The sequence below is a fragment of the Python bivittatus genome, unplaced genomic scaffold (assembly GCF_059951505.1).
Source record: "Python bivittatus isolate LINGU-HERP-01145 unplaced genomic scaffold, Pbiv_v1 ctg000610_np1212, whole genome shotgun sequence".
NCBI lineage: Eukaryota > Metazoa > Chordata > Lepidosauria > Squamata > Pythonidae > Python > Python bivittatus.
In genome coordinates, this window is record NW_028277088.1 from 55,516,048 (window position 1) to 55,533,615 (window position 17,568).

The 17,568-nt window shown below is 36.0% G+C and overlaps 2 protein-coding genes across 10 annotated transcripts in view; one reads left to right on the forward strand and one right to left on the reverse strand.

Annotated features, from left to right (window-relative positions):
- CUL1 (cullin 1) overlaps positions 1-13,415 on the forward strand; it is a 77,057-nt gene extending 63,642 nt beyond the window's left edge. For all 4 annotated transcript variants that reach the window (XM_015888127.3, XM_007428543.4, XM_088150065.1 and 1 more), the window contains 8 exons: positions 398-474; positions 4,718-4,849; positions 5,569-5,661; positions 6,205-6,252; positions 6,331-6,413; positions 9,397-9,502; positions 12,210-12,323; positions 12,900-13,415. In XM_015888127.3, coding sequence (XP_015743613.1) covers positions 398-474; positions 4,718-4,849; positions 5,569-5,661; positions 6,205-6,252; positions 6,331-6,413; positions 9,397-9,502; positions 12,210-12,323; positions 12,900-12,980 — 734 coding nt within the window. In that variant the 3' untranslated portion in view covers positions 12,981-13,415. The remainder of the gene's footprint in view (positions 1-397; positions 475-4,717; positions 4,850-5,568; positions 5,662-6,204; positions 6,253-6,330; positions 6,414-9,396; positions 9,503-12,209; positions 12,324-12,899) is intronic.
- Positions 13,416-14,527: 1,112 nt separating this feature from the next.
- EZH2 (enhancer of zeste 2 polycomb repressive complex 2 subunit) overlaps positions 14,528-17,568 on the reverse strand; it is a 60,145-nt gene continuing 57,104 nt past the window's right edge. For all 6 annotated transcript variants that reach the window (XM_007428542.4, XM_007428541.4, XM_025166851.2 and 3 more), the window contains 4 exons: positions 16,290-16,371; positions 15,615-15,695; positions 15,421-15,505; positions 14,528-14,857 (listed from right to left, as the gene is read on the reverse strand). In XM_007428542.4, coding sequence (XP_007428604.1) covers positions 14,797-14,857; positions 15,421-15,505; positions 15,615-15,695; positions 16,290-16,371 — 309 coding nt within the window. In that variant the 3' untranslated portion in view covers positions 14,528-14,796. The remainder of the gene's footprint in view (positions 14,858-15,420; positions 15,506-15,614; positions 15,696-16,289; positions 16,372-17,568) is intronic.

Here is a 17,568-nt window from a genome sequence, read left to right on the forward strand (position 1 = left end):
TTATCACCTGGCTGAATTAAAGACAAATAAGATCCTGCAAAGCTGAAACATATTTAATTAAATCAAATATAGGATGCATTGGGCATGGAATTGTGCGGTTAATAATATTTGTTATTAGTTGAATTGATTGGATGACATCTGCAATTTAAAAATACTTCATTTACTCTTATGTTTGAAATAATTCCTGTGTGATTTTCTCCAGTATCTTTTCTTGCATCTTTGAAAACAAAGGAGTCTCCTTATTTATTTATTTATTTATTTATTTATTTATTTATGTTTATTTGTACACAACAGAACATCTTTACCTAACTAATTAATTGTTCATTTGATCTGTTTTGCTGGTCAGTGACCGAAATAAAATGACTGACTGATTTAATTGTTCATTTTTTTATACCAGTGGATTTCAGCATACAAGTACTAAGCTCTGGATCTTGGCCCTTTCAAATGTCTTGTGCATTTGCTCTCCCATCAGAGGTGAGACCATCTTAGTTTCTAAGCTAATACTAATGGTCTATAAATTGTTACTTTAAATGATGGATTTATTAATTTTGTCAGTGGATGTCAGCATAATATATATTATACTCTTTTTTGAGAGGACTGGGTTTTTTTGCTAAGGTGGCATGAATATTTATTTTGAGTTTTAATCACTTGAGGTTTCATTTCATGAGTTTTATAGTTGCAATAGTTCTTTTGTTACAACTCTGAAACAAATTACATATTATTATTTTGATCCTATGTATATAGGCCATGTAAGCCCAGGAGTTTGGATTAGACAATTGAGAGGAAGCAGAGAGAGACACCTGAGAGCTATCACTCTTCTGGATTTTCTCTAATCTCTATATTTTAGGTTGCCCTGCAGCTTAGTGCTGCTTGTCTAATGGCAGATCAATCCACAATAAGATGGTTATCCAACTAGGTGGTTTAGGAGTTGGTCTTACCCATCTGTTTCTACCTGTACTGTTGTCATCTATAACAAATGTATCTTTCACAGGAGACCAGCCGTGTTGGCTACTGGTTTTGTGTGTTCTTTATCTGTTGTTTAATCAGGGAGATAGTTTGGGCATTCTCTTGATGTACTTACCACTCTGTCTAAGCTGATTGTGTGGTGTCAAGCATATTGCTGGCAGTGGCTATGACCTGTAAAGCAATATATGGATCAGTCCTAGAAGCTATAGTATCAATATCTCTGAATAGAATCTGCCTGTACGTGTGAACAAGCAGTATGCTGAAGGTCTCCCTCCCATAAGAGGCTAGTGAATTATGAGTCCAAAAATAAGCCTTCTCTGCAGCTGTCCTAGCCTTGTGGACAGTTTGTCTCCTTCCCTTATTAAGTTTCTGAAAGGTCGTCAAGGTGGTGGTCTTCTGAGCCTTTGGAAAATAAGGAACAAGGTGGGGCGCAGTCTTTTTTTCTCTTGATTTTAGTTGTTGATTGTAATAGTTATTTATGAATCTGATTGTACTTTTGATATTGGATTTTATATAATAAAATCTGCCTTATTGGTGTATGAATCTGATAAATAAACACTATAGCTTCCATGATAATCATGTGGCTGCTGTAGAACTAGGGAGCCCTTAAGGCCTTCCATCACAATTGCTAGGCATTTTGAGGATAAAACACTCATTTTCATGTTGGGTTTAACACTATTATTCATATAATTTGCTGATGACAGTCTGTCTTCATGTCATCTGTGTCAGGTAATACTGTGCAGCACTGGACTCTGCTAGAATCAGTAATGGATTGTATGTATGACAATGAATGAAAAAAACTATGTCAGAATGTGCTATTTTCATGTCCAGGAATTAAGTCTACAATTCATTGTAGACAGCACTCTCTCTCCTTAAAAGAATACGTACTCAGCTTGAGTGTTCTCATAGACTAGCATTGCAAATTTGTGTTCAGGCAGATTCACTGGCCTTGAAATCTTTTGATAAGCTTGGCTGAAGGTCCAGCAGCAGTAATACTTTGCAAGGATGGTTTGGCTCTGGTTATTCATGGGCTAGCATCTTCTCAGTTGCATTTATGTACTATGTTGTATGTGCTGTTGTTCTTGAAAATAATTCTGAAATAGGAGTTTGCAGTTTTTTTCAAGCATTTCAGTAGTGTTTCAAGTTGGAAACAGTTCCATTCCAAGCTCAATTTTTTTCCAAACTGCCAGGGCAGCCAATTTTGTATTGGAAACTGCTGCTTTGACGTATGTTTCAGATTCAAAATGATTCAAAGTCAAAACATTTATACACTCCAGCAGAAGCTTCAATCTTTGTAGGAAGTAGCTGCCATAATTTTTACTGATACAACTAAATGAGCCCATATTCTATCAGATTTCAAAAGACACTACAGTACTTACCTATTTGCTTTTGGATGCTGGTTCTTTCAAGTCATAAACAGTTTAAAACCCAAATATCTGAAAGAAATCCAAGATTTCAGTTATGCAGAAGAAGGTGCTCTTAGTATTCTTGTTATTACTTAAACAAACAAACAAACAAACAAACTTCCAAGTTCCCCCCAGGATAAGAAATTGGCCAGAAATAATTCATTTCTTTCTATTATCCCCCTTAATGTTATTGTATCACTGGGCACATTCCCTATAGTTTTTGGAGGCGAAAATAATATGTTTTAAAAGTGGGGACCCCTCAGGCTAGAAAAAGTCAGCTGTCCTCCTTGTAGAAGCTTTAGTTTCACAAGTTTAAAGCTTACTTTCCTAAGCATTTTAACTTGCTTTAACCTTAGATTGCTCTGATTCTTAATGTGTCTACTTTGCTTTGTAATTTTCTTTTGTATTGTACAGTGGTACCTCGGTTCACGAACTTAATTCGTTCCGCAACTCTGGTCGCGACCCGAATCAAATTTTCCCATAAGGTTCAATGTAAATACGGTTAATCCGAATTTGGTCGCGACCCGATTTTGGTCGCGTCCCGAATCAAATTTTCCCATAAGGTTCAATGTAAATACGGTTAATCCATTCTGACCCCTCCGAATTTGGTCGCGACCCGATTTTTGTCGTGTCCTGAATCAAATTTTCCCATAAGGTTCAATGTAATTATGGTTAATCCGTTCTGAACCATATGTATTTTTTTTAAAAAAAACGCAAAAATATGAAACAAAATACAGTAAGAAGAGAGAGAACGCTAACCTTGCTCGACGCGACTTCTGGCGTGGAGGACAGGAAGGCGGGTGGGGAGGCGGTTATTGCTTGGAGGGAGAGTCCCCCTCCCTACAGGAAGCCACGACCACGTGTCACGGGAGGGAAAATGGCCACGGATCCTGTTCGTCACCCGATCCGGCGTTCATGAACGGAAGCAAAATTTTGCAAATAGCTGTTGGTGACCCAAATTGGTTGTGAACAGAAGCGTTTGTGACCCGAGGTACCACTGTATTTGTAGCATATATTAGTTTTTATGCTTTCTGTATTCTGCCCTGGCATCCATCAGAATAAAGGATTGTTTCAAAATATTTTAAATAAATGAAAGGTATGAATCTTTGCAATAATGGGAACAAGAAATGTGCTTTTAATCTGTCTTCATTAGCACAAATTTTTTGTTGTGGGAAGTCTTTTATGCAAAAGTTGTGAACATGTGAAAGTTTGCAGAACAGCCATGAATAGGCAGATGCAAACATACCTCCACCCTTCATATTGTGGAGAAGTAATGGTAATATATTTCAATATTTTGAAATATTGCATAGTTGCAGTATGGTAGAGATCACATTAAACTTATCAAAATATTTTCCCAAATTACTTTTGTTTAATAGGCTAGAGAGAACCCATCACTGTGCGCCCTGTATTCCTGATCTCCTGTACCAATGATTTCCTATAGTACAGAATAGTACAGTAATACAAAATACTTAATAACAGCTTATATGCCCCAAACTTCTTAGAAGGGCTTTTTCAAGAGCTCGTTTTAAACAACTAGACTCCATGATAAGATATGGGAGGTTCCATGGAGTTCCATTTGAAGAAAGACTGTGTATCTGTGGTGCACCAGCCGTTGAAGACATTGCACATATCCTGTTTGATTGGAAACTATATTCAACAGAAAGAACTGTTTACTTAGATTCCTATTTAAAAACTAAAAAATACCAGGCTACCCAGGAGAAATTGTCTTACCTTTTGCAGGGGATGAACCTGCATGTCACTAGTAACACTGCACTCTTTATATCAAAGGCAATTTTAAAGAGGACTGACTCTTTAAATCAGATTACTGGGGTTACTGTAGGGATGATGACTTCTTATGAATTTGTTCTACTGTTTTATTTGTATTTACTTGTATACTTGTATTGGTTTTATACTTTTGATATGGTCAGATGACTAAATCAATAAAGTTTCTGTTCTGTTCTGTTGCAAAATACTTAATACAGCCCTCTGTAGAATTATCCTAAGTAAATTTATTGCAAGGAATATCAGCTTTGCAAGAAAATGACCACATAGTTCATACTCATTGTAATAAAGTTTGAACAGGAAGAACTTGCCAGTTACCTTACCTGTGAAGGCATTTTCTAATGGGATATAATCTAACTTGATTTTGAAACTATATTGGTAGAACGTATTTGTTTGTTTGAAACATTTATACTGCCACCCATCTTGTATCAAACTCTGGGCAGCTCACAACCAAGAGATAAAATAGCATCTATTTAGAGTAAAAGTATTAAAACCAAAAAATTAAAATGCACTTAAGACTGGAAATGTGAATATGAGTTGTTTTGGTTTGTTTTGAAATACAGCTGGAGCGCAGTTACCAGAGATTTACTGCTTTCTATGCAAGTCGTCACAGTGGAAGAAAATTAACATGGTTATATCAGCTATCCAAAGGGGAACTAGTTACCAACTGCTTCAAAAACCGATATACACTACAGGTAAGGTGCACTGTGTTTTAGTAGAAAGGCTCTACAAGGAGAAGTTAAAGAAATGTATTCTTTTCTGGAACTGTATCTTGCAGATGGCAATTATGCTAGAAATTCTCTCTTTTAAAAATCCTTTAGAAAACTGGGGGAGGAGAAGGCATAATGCATGGGACAAATGTTATAACTTTCATATATACACATTTCTATGCGACATATTAACATTCTAAAATTTCCATGTCTCCTCTCCATGTATGTTGTTTGTCTTCTCTAATATACTTATATACTTGTTTAAACAAGCACACAAAATATATTATTAATCATATATACTAATATTAATTGAATATTAATAATACATAGATATGTCTGTTTAAATTGTTTAAATAAGCCATAAAGTCCCTTGAACAGTTAGTTTATATGTATATATTTAGCACTTATACTTATTGTAGATCTTTTCAGATTCTTGGTTTTTGCTTTTTCTTGGTATGTGATCTGAAAGCATTCATTGGTCATTAACTGCAGGATTTGTTTATTATTGAAAATCTGATCAATAGATATTTTTCAGCTTGTGTGAAATGGCCCAAAAGATAAGGTTCTGTAACTGAAAGAATTGTTTGGCCCCCAAAAATAAGGTTTTATACTGTTCTGTTTACTTTGTGTATAAAGCAGATACATTTCTTCATGTGATTTTGGATATTCATTCATATAAAATAGTTGTTTCCTGCTTTTTTAAGGCATCTACATTTCAGATGGCAATCCTGCTGCAATATAACACAGAAGATGCCTACACGGTTCAGCAGCTGACAGACAGTACTCAGATAAAAATGGTAAATCTTCATATCATGTTACTATAGCTTTAATTATTGAGGAATCTTTATTGTTGCATTTATTACATCCTTTTATTTCTTCTTTATGTCTAGAATTGTAATGAGCACAAAATTTAGCATTTTCAGTTTTAATTGTGAAACAGGTTTTGAGCCTTTATGATTGAAGATTAGTTTAAAAACATTAATTTTGACTAGCATCCAGTAAAATCATCATAGATAAAGGACTATAGGTGGATTTCCAGTGATACGAGTAGAATTTTAGTATCTTCCATAAATTCCTTGATTTTTCTCAGGTCTAGGAAAAGCAAAATTAAGTAACATATAGCACAATTTCACTTCTCTTAATATTACATTTCACTTAATCTGCTGAGTTTTTATTCCTGGTTAAATGCAGTTTGTGCATGGTGTTATAAATTATAAAAACTATTAAACTAAATGCATTGATTGCATATGTTCTTCCCTATCAGCTGCAGAGCTTGTAACTATATAATGAATTAGATATAGCATTAATTAATTCATTTTCTTTACTTTTCTGATTTTTAGGATATTTTGGCACAAGTACTTCAGATTTTGTTAAAGTCAAAATTATTGGTGAGTGCTTTTGTTTTGGGAGGGCGGAGAAATAATTTGTTAATATGTTCTCACATTGCTTTTTTTGTTTTTTCATAGGTTTTGGAAGATGAAAACGCAAATGTTGATGAAGTGGAATTGAAGCCAGACACTTTAATAAAATTGTACCTTGGCTACAAAAAGTAAGAATGATAGTTGAATAGAAATACCTAGTCATAATTGTTTTTCTTAGGATGGTAGAGTAAATATTATCTGAAAAGGTTTATATTTGTTAAGGATTGCTATAACACATTTGCATTTCTGTCAGAGTACTGTTCCAGCCAAAGACTCACAAGTCTGTACCAGTTTTATTCACACTGCAAATGAATGGACAATTGACTAGAATTAGATCTAGATCTTGGCTTTCATAAAATTTAATAATAACTTGCAGTACTGTTCTTCAGCTGTAAATCAAGACTAGAATCCAGGTCATGTTTCCAAAGCAGCTAAATCTTACATTGCCTGAACAACCATAAATCCCAAGGTGTAAATTGAAACACATTTGTTTAACTGCAATATTTTCAGAATGTGGAATATCCTTTTGTAATGAATAAGTTTCATAACAAAAAGATGTAAGAAAAACCTCTGAATATTCCCCTGTGATTTCTATCAGTAGACATTGGTCACAAGATTCTGCTCCAAAAATGAAGTTCCATGCAAGTTAGGGTTTTCACAAACACTGCACAAGAGAATTAAAAATACCCATAAATAAATTAAAATACTTCCCCCCAAATTTTGTATGGTACAAATTTTGATTTGGTTTTAATAAACTTTACTAACTTCCTGTTTTTTCACTTTTTTTGATAAACAGCAGTTATTTATAGCAAGATATACAAGTTACTGTCACACAATAACACAGTTATTAATTCATAGGCAGTCATTTGAGACTTGATAGTTTTATGATCTCTCAGGTTACTCAGTTCATTGATAAGTGAAATGACTAGCTATTTTATTATATAAATTGTAAAATAATGTATGGATTAGAGTAATTAACTTCTTGGACACATATTGAAATTTGAAGTTAGAATGGGAGCTGCCAGCATCAGATGAACTTGAAATATCCATTGGACTGTTTAAACTTCAGAAGAATCAGTTCATGCTAACTGCTTTATATGAATAAATATGGAACAAAGATTGCAAAAGATTGAGCGACATGCAAGGAAACGTGCAAGTTACTGAACCATTGCAATAATTGCAATAATTCTTCACAAAACATTTTGCTTAAAATATTTCAAAGACTAGAGCCATACATGGACAGAGGAATGCCAGATGAAGAGGCAGGTTTCAGAAAGAATAAAGGGGCAGGAGATCAGTTAGCTAAGAGAAAAGATATAAATGAGGACAGCAGGTGTATACCTTTTCTGTGTTGAAGATAGCAAGGCCATTTAGATTGTTTAGAATATATTAAGGCTAATTGGTATGCAGGAATATTTGATTGTTCTTCTGAGTAATCTTTGAAACAACTGTAAGAATTGAGTTAGGAGAAAGAGTGGTTCAAGAAAGGGAAGAGCATGAGATATATATTGTCCATACAGGTAGTCCTCAGCTTACAACCACAATTGGGATGGAACTTCCATTGCTAAGTAATGCGATTGTTAAGTGAGTTGCGCAGAGTTTTATGACCTTTTTTGCCAGGGTCGTTAAGCAAATCACTGCGGTCATTAAGCAAATAATGTCGCTAAGCAAAGCCCGCTTCCCCCATTAATTTTGCTTGTTGGAAGCCCTCTGGAAAGGTCGCAAATGGCGATCATGTGACCCCAGAATGCTGCAACTATCGTAAATACAGGCTGGTTGTCAAGTGCCCGAATTTTGATTATGTGACCGCGGGGACGCTATGATAGTCATAAGTGTGAGGACTAGTCATAAGTCTTTTTCAGTGCTGTTGTAACTTCAAACAGTTGTTAAATGAATGGTCTTAAGTTGAGGACTACCTGAATAGTTATTTAATTTATACACTGAATATATTATAAGAATAGCAGGATTGGGAAAAAAATTATTGGAACTTAAAACACTAACAGTTTGTCACAGCCTCTTTGTTAACCAAAAGTAAAGAAGACAGAAGAAATTATCACAGTAAAAATGGAAAAATGTGGAAATGTCAGCCTACATACTTAGTAAAGTTACTGCTGAGTGCCAAGAAGTGAAGCTTTTGGTTTCTCTGTTCATGAAGATGGATAATGTGCTGAAGAAGTAAAAATTATTCTCTGTCAGCTCTATAAAAGTTGATTTTAGAGGAAGGTGATCCCAAGCTTGGATCAGATTGTGAAGGATAAGGTCATTTTTATGACAAACATCAAAATAATTAACATGTACACACATACACACACACACACACACACAGAGTAGTAATTTGTGGCTGTGAAAGCTTGGACACCAAGAAAGAAGATAGACCCCTTTTAATTGAGGGTCTGGAGGTAGGCTCTAAATTAGAGTCAAGGCCAACTCAGTAGCACATACCTAATATATATGAATGGAATGAAACCCCTTTTAAAAATAAATTTAGATGGCTTAATATCATATTCTATGTAAATACTACTTTTTGGAATTAACATCTGAAGGCAGTATTTTTACGTTATTTCAAAGGTTATGACTATTTGCGTGTGTATGTAATTGGCATTATTAAAATAGTTTTTTGATTAACCAGTAACCATAAAGATTGCTACCAGTAGATATACTTATTGAAGATGTTTGCTTCAGTTGAAATTGTTGGAGTGAAACTGGCCTTGATAGAGGCAGCACAGACTGAATCTAAGCACAGATTGAATTTAAGAAAAGTGGAGTTGAAATATAGGCTGCCTTTAAGGCTCCATTGACTAGTATGTTTATCTTGTGTTTTTACCAGATGCTTAGGAAAGAGTGGGAGTTTAGACAAAGGATAGGTCACAGCCCAGTTTTAAGATACCCTGTTTGTAAGTATTAACTAGCCTTTTGGGAAATGAGAAAAGAAAAGGCATACCTATAGATTGCCCAGTGCAGCACTCAACAACAATAACAAAAAAGATTCCTGCCTTGTTTAGATTAATAATGCTGCCTTTCACAACGTTTCACCATAAGTTTTTTTCACTTTCTGTAGTTCTTTATTTGTGTCTTGTAAAGCTAATTATTTGCCTAACATTTTCTTGGCAGCAAAAAATTGCGAGTGAATATAAATGTGCCAATGAAGACTGAGCAGAAGCAGGAACAGGAAACAACACACAAGAATATAGAGGAAGATAGGAAACTACTGATCCAGGTGCTCAGGAACTCTCATGGATTTCTCTGTGGCTGGCAGTTTATGTAGTAGTGCTGTTAAGTGGAAACTTTTCCACAGTAGTAAATGCTATTATTAGTAAGTTTTTATTGCTGGCAGTGTGGTAAAGGTTCTTACAGGTTGAAATCCCCATTTCCCAGTCCTGTACTAAGTAGCTGAGGTTTCTAAATATGCTCTGTCCACAGGATTGTTATTTTGGGAAGAATTTAATGCCAATTATCTTCATGAAAATAAGCTGAATATCCATATGATATTTGGATTATTGGTATGGCATGGTCTACTTAGCTAGTTCTTGAGATCTTCTAGATCTCTCCTCATCAGTGCTGCCTGAGATTTGTTCCTAGTGAACTGGCCAAGATTATATACAGGTGGTACTAGCTTAACAACCACTCATTCAGTGACCATTCAAACTTACAACAGCACTGAATGGGTGGCACGTATGACTGGTCCTTGTACTTATGATGGTTACAGCATCCCTGCAGTCATATGATCATCATTTACAACATTCTTTGCTGACTTCCTACAAGCATAGTCAGATGTGACATGTTTAACAATGTTGTGGGATTCACTTAATGACAGCGACCGGAAGTGCCGGGATTTCCATTGCCAAGCAGTGCGGTCATGTGACATTGTGCTTTATGATTGTGTCACTTAGTGATGGAAATTCTGGTCCCAATTGCCATTGTTAAATAAGGACTACCTGTACATCTGAAGGGCTGTGTTAATAGGATTCTCAGCATCCTATGGATAAAGTTGTTCAGTTGCATTCTGAGTTGCACTCCTTCTGGGCAGGTCCAGCCTACTTGAGTAGTGGGGTTTTACCCTGTTGTCTTAGGGGAGTTTGAGTCTATGAATCTTGAGGAAGTAGACAGGGTTTGTGGTGGTCACTGTGTGGCCATCTGTCTATTAGATTCATGTCCCTCCTGGTTGGCTAAAACTGCCCAGGAAATAACGTGTGGGTGGATCCAAGTGGTAGTGAGTTCATTCTTCAGTGAGGGAGTTGTCCCATCTGTCTTGAAGGAGGCAATGGTGCTTTCTTCCTCAAGAAGCCACTGCTGAATAATTTTCAACTGGTCTCCAATCTTCTGTTTTGTGGAAAGGTTGTAGAGAACATGGTACAGCTTCAGAGCACCCTGGAGGAAATAAATTATCTGGACAATTTTCAGTCAGGTTTCAAGCCTGGGTACAGTGCAGGATAGAATTGATTGTGCCTATTGACAAACTTTGGTGGGACCAGGAAAGGGATGGTGTAATTCTTGCCTGTTTGGTCTCTTGATGGCAATTGTTCATGATATCCTTCTGAAACCTTCTTCAAGATTGGGGGTAGGGGACATGATGATGCAGTGGTTCTCCTCCTTTTTCTGAGGTCATTTCCAGTTGATGTTAGTGAGGATGAGATTGAGCCTGAGACTCCTTTGTAGGGATCCTTTATAGGGTTTGACACTCTTCCTGCTCTTATTTAATGAGACCACTGGATGGAGTCATTGCTGATGTGGTATCAGGTATAATGATAATCAGTTGAATATCATGACCCCTGACTGACCAAATGAAGCTGTCATATTTCTCTTAGTGCTTAGAGGCTATTAAGATCTGAATGGAGAGGAAAAGGTTCAGACTCAATCCTAGAAGACTGAATGTGGATTCATGGGTCTTCTGTTCCAACTTTAGTTTTTGATTGAGTTATGCTTCCCCAGATGGATTTGTGCATAATTGTGGGGTCCTCCGAGACTTACAGCTCTTGCTCAAACAGCATTTATCATTTCTTGGCCTGAGAGGCCCTACTCATGCCTTAATCTCCTTGTGGTTGAACTGTTACAACGAGCTGTACATGGAATTTTTCTTGAGGACCATTCAGAAGGTAACAAGCACACCTGGAGTCACCCAGGTAACACCTTTGCTCTCCGAGCTGCACACTAGGTAGAATTCAAGGTTCTGTTATCATCTGTCAAGCCTTTATGGCCTTAGGGCCTGGTTATCTGTGGGACTCATCTCTTTAGTTACATCTGCCTGTCCTATTAGATCATGTTCCAGCTCCCATCATTCAAATTATCTTGTAGAAACTTGGAGATATGCCTTCTCTGTGACCACCATGCCCTGTGAGATGGTATCTCTCCCCAAAGGTCCACATGGCCCTCCCTGGCCATTACTGTTTAGAAAAGTCTTTAACATGCGGCTCTTTCAGCAGGCCCTGGGGCTGGTCACTTTGTGACCCTGCAGCAATGATGGGGTTTTATTCCTTGGTTCTAAGGTTCCCTTTCCTGACATAGATCTATTAGTTTTTTTATTATTATTACTGTGTTCTGTTTGCTGTATTGCTTTAGTATGTTGTACATCAGGTAGAGTTGCTTGGACAATTGAAGGAGCTTATCAATTGGATGGATGGATGGATGGATGGATGGATGGATGGATGGATGGATGGATGGATGGATGGGACTGTCTATATACAGATATGTATGTTAACACTGAACTCTGCTAATATTCATATATTATAACATTATAATATAGCATTCATCCATCTTTGAAATAACAATCACCTCTGTACAACTTCAGTGATTCTAAGTCTGCAATAGTATTTGTTGATTGAGAATTGGGCTGTAACTCTAAAACTAGCTAGCTAGCTAGCTAGCTAGCTTTCTTTCTTTCTTTCTTTCTTTATTTATTTATTTATTTATTTTTGTGTGTGTGTTAGGCTGCTATTGTAAGGATTATGAAGATGAGGAAAGTCCTTAAGCATCAGCAGTTGCTTGGAGAAGTGCTTACCCAGCTGTCATCAAGATTCAAACCACGAGTCCCAGTAATAAAGGTTTGTCTAAAGAGCTATTTAGTGGTGGCTGGAAGGTGGAAGTCCTTCTTAGCTTGGCAAATGCTGATGTACTCATTTGCAAGAAGGCTGCTTAACAGGAAAACTTCTCTTTTTGTATATTGGAAAATATGTAGAATCACAATAAATTAAGCTATTCAGAGAAAGCCAGGAACAATTTGAAGAGTTTTAATAAAAATGTTTAAACCTTACAGAATTGTGGGGTTTTTTTTTCTTTAGTCCATGTTTGTACTTTAATTTCTTTTGAAACCTCCCTACTGTTCTTAGTAGGTGATAAAATCAAGCCTTTATTTTGGTAGATGCAATGTGTACTTTATGAATCTCTTGGTCTTCTTTAAGATTTTTAATACTAACAGGACTATGCAGTTGCCATTTCTTCCAGGCTTCTCTCCCTATAACTCCGTGTCAATTTTTTCTTTGCGTCAGGTTAAGAAAAGTTTTGTTACTTGTTTCATGTGTCTTTAATAGTTAAATCATTGTTAAAGCTTGTTAGACAATTCCACAGAGTGAAAGTGGTTGAAAACATGACCAGATAATTGTTTTTCTTTCCGTTTACAGAAGTGCATTGATATTCTAATAGAGAAGGAATACTTGGAGCGTGTGGATGGTGAAAAGGACACCTACAGTTATTTGGCTTAACAGTTTTTAGCAGCTGTCTGTGTCACCCTTAAATAGTAAGAAGTTTGAAAAAGAATGGAACTTGTTGGTCTGCTGCCGTCTGGACCTCCATTTTTATAACTAAGACCAGGGCTACCATCTGCCAGTCCTGGAATTACATCAGACCTGCTCAGGATTGATACATTTCAAGTTTGTAAATATGGACACCAATGCCATTTAATCTAATTTAAGAACAGAATGGAATCTGAAACCTTCTCCACTGGAGGTTGCATGCTACTGCATTTAAATCAATACATTGGCTATACAAAGAAAAGCTGTTGCCCCAGGCAGCACTTATACATGTTGGCAGCACTTTGAGAGAATCTGATTTGGGCACATGTGTAATCTGCTATGAAAAATCATTTGTATAGTGTGTTTCATTTTTTAATGTGCGATAAATAAAAAATTTAAAATTTCTGTACAAGTTGCATTTGGTTTTATTGTTAAGTTACATGAATTTATCTTTCTTAAATGTAAATAAAAGGAACAATGATTACGAAAGCCAGATGAACTGGGTACTGTTTTGCTTTCAGTATTATCTCTAGTACCACCAAGCAAAACTTTACAAAGCTCAAATCAGTCTTGAACCTTTTCCTTTGATACTAAGTGTAGTGGGAAGGAAAAATTAAGTATTCAGCATGTAAGAATACTTCAGCTATACTGATCTTTTATTGCTCCATAGTGCTCTTAGTGACAGGAAATTGTGTGAGCCCATATTTAACAACTAAAATTGTGGAAATACTGCAGGCTGAAGTGATTACTCATTAGGAGTTTTTGGCTTACATAAGCATCCATATACATTTCCCACCCACTCCCCGTTCTGAGCAGTTTTGCTGCCATTAATTACAAGAAATTTAGCTGCTGTGTTTTTCTGTAGCGTGTTGAAGAGTGGGGGGAGAGGAGCAGCAGTCATGGTGAGTTGTATTATACACCTCTGAGCCCTCATGCTATATTCACAGACCTACTTCTCGTAGCTCATTACAAAACTGCTAGGATGATTTCTTATACAATTAGATAAAATCAAGAAGAATCTGAATGCGTAAGTTCATTAGGATGAAAGAGTGACAATAAGTTTAATTTAACAACGTACTGCTCTTGTTGTAAAGAGCCAGTATGATATAGTGGTTAAGATGTTGAACTAGGAGCAAGAAAACCCAGGTTCTAGTTTTCCGCTAGGCACAGAAAACAGCTAGGTAATCTTGGATCAGTCACTCTCTCTCAACCCAAATCAAGCGTCACGCTCTGTGATAAGCCAGCTGGAAAACAAACCACCTTGTTACATCATGTGTGGATAGCTTCGCTGCAAAAACTTGGTGAGCGTGCAACTGAGACAAACACTAAGAACTGCTCTTGTAAGTTGATTTTTATGGGATCAGTAAATAAAGTATTAAATTTTTCACAGGTATTTTTGATTCAAGATTTGTTAAATTTTTTGTAGCAGATTTCTCACCTAAAAAATATACTTTCAAATATTTTACATCTATAAATTCAGCCAAGCCTTTGCTTAAAGATGGTAACAAACAAAATGATTTCAAAGTTCAAGTATCCTTTATTCAAGGTTCAAAAAGTGTACCACACTGCATTATTGCAAAAGTTCAATGGTACAAAACATGTTGCAGCTGGTGAAAAGGCAATAAAAAGTTGATTTTTAAAATCTGTCACTATAAATTACAGGTACAGTACTTTGCAAATTTTGCATTCCAAATTGCATCAATTCAGTTTTTTAAAAATAAAATTGCCCACAGTACTAGAAACTCCTGAAGATAAGGCAGCTGTTTTATAGGCGAGGTAGCTGGTATCAAGGGATTTCCATTTCTCTTTCAATGCCTACATACTTGAGGGCATCAGCCTGACTGTATCTAGAACAAAAAAGAAAATTACTTGCATTTGTTTTTTAAAACAGTGCCCCAAAAATTGTTTTTTTAATATTATTTAATTGAAAATTTTAACAGCGATAATAATATAAACTAAAATAGAAAGAGAGAAGAGAAAAAAATAAAAGGCAAAAAGTGCAAAAAGAAATAGAAAAAGAAAAGAAAAAGTTATGAAGTGACTTCCAATCTTTACAGCAGTTATAAGTACAACTGTAGCTTAACCTCTCTAAGGTTACATCATTAGTCTCTTTTTTTCTATAATCTATCCTGTCTAATCATCAAAACCATAAATAATAAGTTGTTCTTTTTTACACAAAAAGTCCATAAGGGGTTTCCAGTCACCCCAAGAATTCTTCTGCACAAAAAGGCACTATAGAAACGAAATCAGTTATCCCTACATCCAACAATTTATGATGCTTACAATGTAATAATCCTGATTATCCATACTTTTGCAATCAGTTATTGATAATAGCTAGTAAAAGTATTCTCATGACATAAATACTGAAATGTATTGTTACCCCTGACTTAGGTTTTAGCATTATCCCTACCTGTAATCAAAAAACAGCTCTTCACCAGTCTGAATGGCTCTCTTAGCAAATATGCCTATCCTGTGATCTCCATTAACCATCATGACTGTAAAGAAAAAGTGAAGTTAAGGAAAGGAAAGGCTTTACAAATATCTTCTGCTTAAAAGTATATGAGAACGAATAGTTCATTATATTTCTACTGTATAAATATTCACCTTTTGCATAGCAGTTGGGATTGACCGAATGGTTTGCAAATCTTATTTTGTTACCCTTCCGTGTTGCATCAACCACAAAATCTAAAGAAAAACAATAGACAAATTCACAGCTGACTGAAGTGTAGGAAATATAGTAATATTCTTAGAAAAATGCTCTCTTATTCTGCAAGAAAAGCTTTGCAGCCATCTGCCACTTGAATTATAATGCTTTAATTACTGATTTGGCTTATAAACTTCCCCTGCATTATAATAACTCATGACATGTACGTATTTTATTTGTATCCCATCGCATGTCTTACATAATGTATAAATGCTTCCTTTCAAACATTTTGGGTATTTTTTGTCAATTAACACTTGTCCAGTTTTCATAAAGTGCTGATTATCTTTGCTGATCACACCACCTATAAAAGAATGCGTTTTTCACAATTGTGTATTACGTCTTCAATTCTTGATAAAATTGAACATTAAAATAATTTGTTACTTCCATCAAGAACATTAACCCCTCTGGGGGAGATGGGTGGCATAGGCATTTAATAAATAAACAAACAAACATTAAACATTTCAAACTTAGTCTTCGCAATTCTGATGAGGTGGCTGGAAAAAACATTGTGACCAACATTTGAGATAACAAATGTGAATAAAATAGAGGAAGGCTAAGGACGACAATACACATACCATTATTCAAATTGAACAGAAAGCTGCACATGTATTTATCATAGACTTTCCCTCTTCTGTCTGCTTCATCCTGAGAAATAATCTGAAAATAATATGTAAAAGTTGGCTCTGATAACACGCACTAACACATTATATTTCCACAGATATTGCAGATATAGTACTACACACCACGCCAAAATCACTAGTCAACAAGAAACCATTTGCCAGTCTCAATGCTTTAAATAGTGGATGGTTTTAACAAAGGGATAGATCCATGAGTCTGGCCATACCTCTACCAAAGAGGGTGCAAAGTGCCCTTTGTTTGCCCAGGCAAAAAACAAGCAACTCTTGATAGTGCTCCTGATTTATCTGATCAATTTTAAGGGAAAAAACACCCCCACAACGTCTGTAAATTGCTTGGGATCCTGGGAAGGTGGACCCACAGTTTGAGAACTGCTGACATTTGGTCTTGGGTGGCTTGCCCACTGGTGTTGAATCTACCTTTCAGACACTCCTTTTTCCAATGCCTTACCTTAGGTAGATGGCATGAGTCTTTCATATACAGTACTAATTTTATCCTGTCTATCAAAATATAAGGAAAGCATTATTTTATATGGCCCAAGGGGCACCTTTGAATTTTGAGAGCATGTTGTGGTTACTCTCTTCAAAAGGCTGCCTTGAATATGGCAAATTACAAAATGTTATTTATTAGAAGACAAACTGGTTGAAGTTGTTCCTGCCTCCAGTCCCTCCTCCATTCCAGTATGCTTCCTTACAACCTCAGCTTAGTCTCCCCCCTCCCCGGCCAGGAGGTCCTCAAAACAGTGGTCTGGAATTACCTCACCATTTTTATTTTTTCTTAATGCCAATGAGAACCAAAGGCTTTCTCGCAAATAAATATGATACTGCACATTACACTTCACAGTGCAGGATGCTACCTTCTCATTTTAATTAAAATAAAAATTAAGGATTGGAATTTCTACTGGAGCATATTGCATCCGTTTACAGTAACAGGGCCTAAGATGTATGTAGATTAAGAATTAGATATATGTAGATTAAGATAGTATGCATTACTATCATACTATGTTCCCAGTTAGCAAGTGAATTAAGCAATATTTCTATACATTTGGATGGGGGAGAGGAGTATTCTGAAAAAGCTGCTGGAAGAAGTTGGACTCCTATCCTCACTGATTTTCAGAAGAGAAGTTCCCATCTATCCAAGTCAATTGAGCAAGATGTTCAATTAACTTGAAATGTGAGGGGGTAGAGGGGAATCCTACCAAAATCAATAGGGAGGGGT